General features: G+C 35.2%; 1 protein-coding gene across 1 annotated transcript in view; it reads right to left on the bottom strand.

Moving 5' to 3' along the window:
• Positions 1-1,779: 1,779 nt before the first annotated feature.
• LOC135208094 (uncharacterized) overlaps positions 1,780-6,626 on the bottom strand; it is an 81,537-nt gene continuing 76,690 nt past the window's right edge. Inside the window, exons 5-6 of the mRNA XM_064240241.1 lie at positions 2,439-2,460; positions 1,780-1,851 (exon numbers count right to left, since the gene is read on the bottom strand). Coding sequence (XP_064096311.1) covers positions 1,780-1,851; positions 2,439-2,460 — 94 coding nt within the window. The remainder of the gene's footprint in view (positions 1,852-2,438; positions 2,461-6,626) is intronic.

The raw sequence follows: 6,626 nt of genomic DNA, 5'->3' as shown, positions 1-6,626 counted from the left end.
GGAATTATCTTTTATACACTGTGAAGGAAAATAATAAATTCTCTTAAAGTTCCATACAGTCATCAAATTGTAATATCATATTAGAGAAATCATATAAACGTGAAGTTTTTACATTATAAATAATTGTTTTTTACCTATTAAAGAAATCGGTATTATTTTAATTGTTATTTACTATTCTGTTTTGTGAATAAAGGAATCTTGCATATTTAATTTATATTTTCAAATATTAATAATGGTAATACTAGTGATATTATTATTATTATTATTATTATTATTCGAAAATGTAATGTTGAATTTTATTGCTGTATCAGATGCAGTATAGGTTTATGGTCCTTTTTAATAACATTATTATTATTGTTATTATTATTATTATTGATAATAATAGCTGTCTGAAAACGCTACAGCTCGCAGAGAAGTATGAATAATTATTGTATTACCGATCTAACTGAGGCTATAGATATACATACATACATACATAAAGGGGGGGGGGGGGGTGGGGGGGGGGGGGGGGGGGGGGGGGGGGGGGGGGGGGGGGCGCGCAGAGAACTCGAAAATCCAGAGTTGCAACTGGAGAAAGCAAAGGGAACATTCCTCTCATTCCAGCGAACCTTTCTGCCGAGTGCCAGGAGGTTTCCCATTCCTCCCGCCCAGGAGTCATTGTTCCGGCGATTCCCGATTTCAGTTCCACGGACGATTAAGCGAGAGAATTAATTATCGATCATTGAGAACATCTGTTCTCTTTCATTCCTCTTCTTCTTCTCTCTCTCTTTCCTTCTTCTTCTTTTGTTGGGAGTAGGGGAGTGGATGGGAGTAGTCAGGGAAAGATGGGAGAAGATAGGATACGGGGAGTGGATGGAATTAGGGAGTGGATGGGAGTAGTCAGAGAGAGGAGACAGAGAAGGGGAGTGGATGGAAGTAGTTTTGGCAGTGGAAGGGATTAGGGGTTAGGGTGGATTGGAGTAATCAGGGAAAATGTATGGGAGAAGGGGTGTGGATGGGATTGTGGAGTGGATGGAGTAGACAGGGAAGATGGGAGAAGGAAGTGTTTGGGGGTAGGGGAGTGGATGGAGTAGTCAAGGAAAATATGGGAGTAAGTGGGAGTGGACCTGGATTAGTAGTAGGGAGAGTGATGGAGTAGTAGAGGGAGTGGATAGGATCATTGGTGAAGTGAATGGGAGTAGTGGAGAGAGTAGCAGATGCCATTATTGATATTTATTATGAATATGCCTGTGTCATTTTAATCTATTTTTTTTTTTTCTTTAGTCTAGATAAAAAGTTTTATTCTTCTCCAAAAACGGTTAACCTTCATTAACCTCCACGGACGGTGTTTGGCGCTGGTACTTAACCGGATCAAGTTTCCCAAGATAAATATCTCTCTCCTGTTCACATTTTTTAAGATTAAAATAAAACACTCCATGCTAAGGATCTTTTTTTTTTTTATGTTGTAGGGATATAGTCGACATAACTAAAATATAGACAACGTTATTGTGCGTATATTTCTAGGTCATTTAAAGATAAGGTCTAAAGGTTAATAATTTTCGGTTTCTTTTTATTATAAAAATGAAAAGCAGAGAAAAAGAATCATTAATAACAAGACAAAACATTGAAGCTGACTTTTCTCTGCTGACATCTGCGCAAAACTTCCCTTTTGAACGGCCAAGAATCATCAAATACTCCGTTACCGATTTAGACAGGCAAGAAAAGCAGTACCTTCATAGAGCCTTCTTACTTGGGGTATCCCCCCCTGCCCCCACCCCTCCTCCCCAAAAAAATGAAGGCTTAACCTTCCATTTCTCCCAGAATCCGACGGTCCTCATCACGACGTCTATAATATTTCGGATGACGGGCGACCTGTCGTACAGCAAATCATTCTCTAGTCATGAGATTTACAGAGAACTGACGGCCTTGAGAAAACACGCGATCGATCCCACGTGTCGGTAAGTGGTCAAGGAGGCGATGCTAAAAGTAGCACAGGTGACGAAAGGCGAGAGAGAGAGAGAAGAGAGAGAGAGCGTGCGTGCTTTGAGTGAGTGTAATTTCCATTAGCATTGCATTTTCTGTTCCTGTTTGCGTGGGCTGTTTCTCATTAGGGTCCAGGGGCTGAAGAAAGAAGAAGAAAATGGAAGGGGGCCTTTGTTTTGGTAGTTATCTGTAGAGAGTCTCTCTCTATTTTTATTTTTATTTACTTGTTTACTTATTTATTCAACAATTTATTAAAATTATTTATTCATTTATTTATTTACTTATTTATATATCCATTTCTTACATTTGTTTATGTAATTATTCGTCAGTTTATTAAATTCATTAATTTATTCTTCATTTTATCTATCCATTAATATATCTGTTTATGAATTTATTTATTTACTTATATATTCGACAATTTTTTATTTTTTTTATCCATTTCTTAAAACGAGGCGCCAGCAAACAAGCAGACTGACCTCTCCTGACACGGAGGCTCCACTGTCGAAAAAAAAAGAAAAAAAGTTAGTCTTAATTTTACGTCTCCTTTCAAAAAAAAAAAAAAAAAAAAACAAAAAAAAAAAAAATCGCACATTGATTTAGCGAAGATCTCCAAAACAGAGATGAAAATAATATATATTGACTCTATTATAAACATGGCTGTTCGGAGCCTCCATCCACACGAAACTGAATTAGAGGGAAATGTGCTTTCGGTAACTATCCAAGAAAATTAACCCCCAAAACAGTCATTAAAATAATGTTATTTAACTCTCTCTTCTCTCTCTCTCTCTCTTTTCTCTCTCAAATAATTCCACACTTCTTCATTATTTTCTTTCTTTACAATATTGCAGTCGGTTGGTGACACTGCATTTTTATGTCGACAAGATCTCTCTCTCTCTCTCTCTCTCACAAGTCCATACTTTTTCTTTACTTACCTTCTTTGCAATATTTCAGTATTGCAGTCAGTTGGTGACACTGCATTTTCATGTTCTCTCTCTCTCTCTCTCTCTCTCTCTCTCTTCTACTCTCTCTCCTCCTCTTCTCTCCTTCCTTAAATTCTATAAGATCGCTTCAGGGAAGTATTACTGATATATTTTCAAAGGTCAAAGAAGGCTGGAAAAAGGCAGTAGCGTGATATCAGGACGTCAGATCTATTGAATGGATTCAGGGACATTGAAGTGAACTGTGGAGCTATTTCTAGATGCGATATTGCCGTGTTGGCAGTTCAAGGTGCTGCAATATAAAGAATACATTGTGTAGTAAGGTTTGTGTTGTTATTATCTATTACAAGTTTAGGTACTGTTCCACGACTTCATTATTAATACATGAAAAAATTGAAACGACCAAATTATAGTCATTTGCAGGCACCACCGGTGGTCAAAGGAATCACTTTTTGGAAGATTTATGAATTGTTCCCAAAATTGCATCATGTAATCCACAAAATTGCACTGGAATCCACAAGATAAATCCAGGATTTACATCCAAATCCGAATTAATCTCGAAATCTAACCTTATGTAATTATAAATAACTTGAAAAATATATATTTGAAATTCATTTGCAGAATCACCTTTTTGGAGATAAAAGAAAAGCTTCCCGAAATCTACAAAGTTTCACTGGAATCCACATTGCAAATCCAGGATTTATTCCAAGTCCGAATTATTCTCGAAATCTAATAACTCTACTTAGTAAATTGCATAAGAAAACTATATACATCCGGTACAGAATTCTGTCCAAATTCTAAAGTAAATTGAAAAGCAACAGACACAGAGATGGACAGAACACCTGTCCTCTTCACTGGTTTACGTCAAACCTGTCTGTCTGTCTGTTTGTCTGTCTGTCGTTCTATCTGTCAGCCTATAATATATACTATATATATATATATATATATATATATATATAGTATATATATATATATATATATATATATATATATATATATACTAGTATATGTCGTGAACCTTGTGAGGGACTAAATCGATCCTTCCATCCATTGCCACAGAGCTTCCCTAAAAGTATCGTAAAAGAAAGTGATCAAGTACCGAAATTATTCATTGGAAGTCGAAGAGATCTAGAATGACATCTGAGGAGCCAAATATTATGTGGTTATTTGTGAATATACGAATGAACACTTATGGAAAATGTGTGAATGATTTTGAAACCAGGAGGAGAGAATCGTGGAGTGAATTCATGGGAGGTAGTTGATCGAATAAATGAATTTATTGTCGATGTTCAAGAGGGTTGTCAGCTGGACGAAGCAAGCATCTGTCAGCAGAGCAACCGTTTGAATTGGCTGACAAAAGTTTTTTTTTTTTTTTTTTGTCACCCTCGAAGAGGCTCTGAAATTTATTTAGGCAGAAATGCTTAGTTATTGAAGATGGCAGTCAGCAAAGCAGCGAAGTATTCAAATGAATGAGGGTCTTCAAAGCTGGTTGTTAACTAAATTTTTCTTTTTAATAAGCGATCTCTTCCTTTTGTGTTTCTCATCGCCTTGTGTCAGTTCTTTCTAATGAACACCTTATCCTGCGGCCTTGTTGTTTTGTTTGTATGGTGTTTTTACGTTGCACAAAACCAGTGGTTATTCAGCACGGGACCAACGGCTTTACGTGACTTCCGAACCACGTCGAGAGCGAACTTCTATCACCATAAATACACATCTCTCACTCCTCAATGGAATGGCCGAAAATCGAACCCGCGACCACCGAGGTGGAAGCAAACACCATATCAACCACGCCACTGAGGCGCTCCTGCGAGCTTGGTCCATATGAATAGGGTTATTCATCTTCTGAATAATTATGATACAGTCATTAATCTATAGCCTAAGATCATCGAAAATTCATAAAATGGCAGAATCTGTGACGTCTTAAACCGGAATTTGTTGAGCTATTCTTGGAATGAGAACAAGAAACGACCATGAGAATTCTCTCTCTCTCTCTCTCTCTCTCTCTCTCTCTGTATCAGAAGTGAGAGCAGAGACAACATCCAAGGCTCAGGACAGAGCCAATTGCGGAAAGGACTCAGGTCATGAAGGGCTGATCTCCCCCGAACGCGGAATTGGGACGAAGTGACGAAATAATGTGATATTGTCCCGTTTATCATTCATCACTTTAACAGCTACAACGGCTGGAGTTTTTAAGGAAGATTCGATTTGATCTTTCTATCAACAATTCGTGCAACGTACAAAGTGTTATTATTAGTTATTATTATTATTATTATTATTATTATTATTATTATTATTATTATTATTATTATTATTATTATTATCTTAGTTTTCCCCTTTCTCCGCATTCGAGCCTTCAGTTTGTAGGAAATATTTCTAAAAGCTAAGGGTTTATTATGGATCTGGGAACAAATGAAAGCTGAGCAGTTCAAACGATAAAGAATAAAAATTACATTTCCTTTGCCAAAATAAATGGAAAAGTAAATATAATGAATTCCTTACTGAAAAAATAAGGAATTAATAATCAAGTGAAGTAAGAGAGGTGAATGATTTTGTGGCCGTTCTAAATAAAAACCAGAAAATGTTGATTATAAATTATAAGAATGATTAACTTTTAACATTTCCATCCTGTTTATCCTTATATGTATGTCTTATATCCTTGTTCAACTCAGCATCTCTTTGTATTATGTCCTCTCTTAGGCTTTAATTATTGTTTCTTCAACAGTCAATAGATTTCTCATTATCAATTTCCCTTCTTATATTACTCCTCCAAAATGCTGCTTTGTGTCCTGTGGTTATTCAGGAAATATGAGGACACTTGTGGTTGGAAAAGGCTTTAACGACGGCATTAATTCTCTCTCTCTCTCTCTCTCTCTCTCTCTCTCTCTCTCTCTCTCAGTTGACGCATTTCATATTAAGAACATAGAAGGAAAATATTTTAGACAACTTGAAATACAGATTTTGATATAAACTGAGAATTGTTATTGACACAAACCTGAGCAAATGATTTATGAAATTGTTGTGACATTTTCACCTTTAATTCTCAGTTGCTGACACGAACTCATAATTGATCAGAGTCAGTTTTGATCTGAATAGTGATGAATTTGTTTATTTGATTATGGAGAGAGAGAGAGAGAGAGAGAGAGAGAGTCAAAATAAGTTGCAGTTTAGATACATTGATCAAAGTTTATAAAAAAATTACTAAAAATAATCTTTCATTTTTTCCAGAAGTTCTGCAACGTTTCGGTTTTGGTGGGAGTTACTAATTATTCTTTTATTTATTGGAAGGTGTTCGTTTTTATTATTAGTTTATTATGGTCTTTATATTATTTTAGTATCTTTTGGGGTTTTGGGGGTTGATGGGGTTGCTGGGGGGGCTCTGCCTATATCCTCAGTGAATTGCCCTTTATTCTGTTACTTAATTTCTCACAAAATCTGAAGTATTCAAAATGTAGTTTTTTTTTTTTTTGGTTGGGGGGGTGCGTCCTATTTGACTGGCTCTCTTATGCTGCTATTATTATTATTATTATTATTTTATTATTATTATTATTATTATTATTATTATTATTATGTCGTTATTATTATTATTATTATTATTATTATTTTATTATTATATTATTATTATTATTATTATTATTATTATTATTATGAAAAAATGATTTTTTGAAATTAATTTCATATTTATGATTTGAGTAACATTGATGTTTTTTGCAATGATATTACTAAATC

The sequence above is a fragment of the Macrobrachium nipponense genome, chromosome 34, assembly GCF_015104395.2.
Source record: "Macrobrachium nipponense isolate FS-2020 chromosome 34, ASM1510439v2, whole genome shotgun sequence".
NCBI classification, from domain to species: domain Eukaryota; kingdom Metazoa; phylum Arthropoda; class Malacostraca; order Decapoda; family Palaemonidae; genus Macrobrachium; species Macrobrachium nipponense.
Note: the sequence above shows the minus strand (reverse complement) of the source record. Positions and strands in the feature narration are given on the sequence as shown.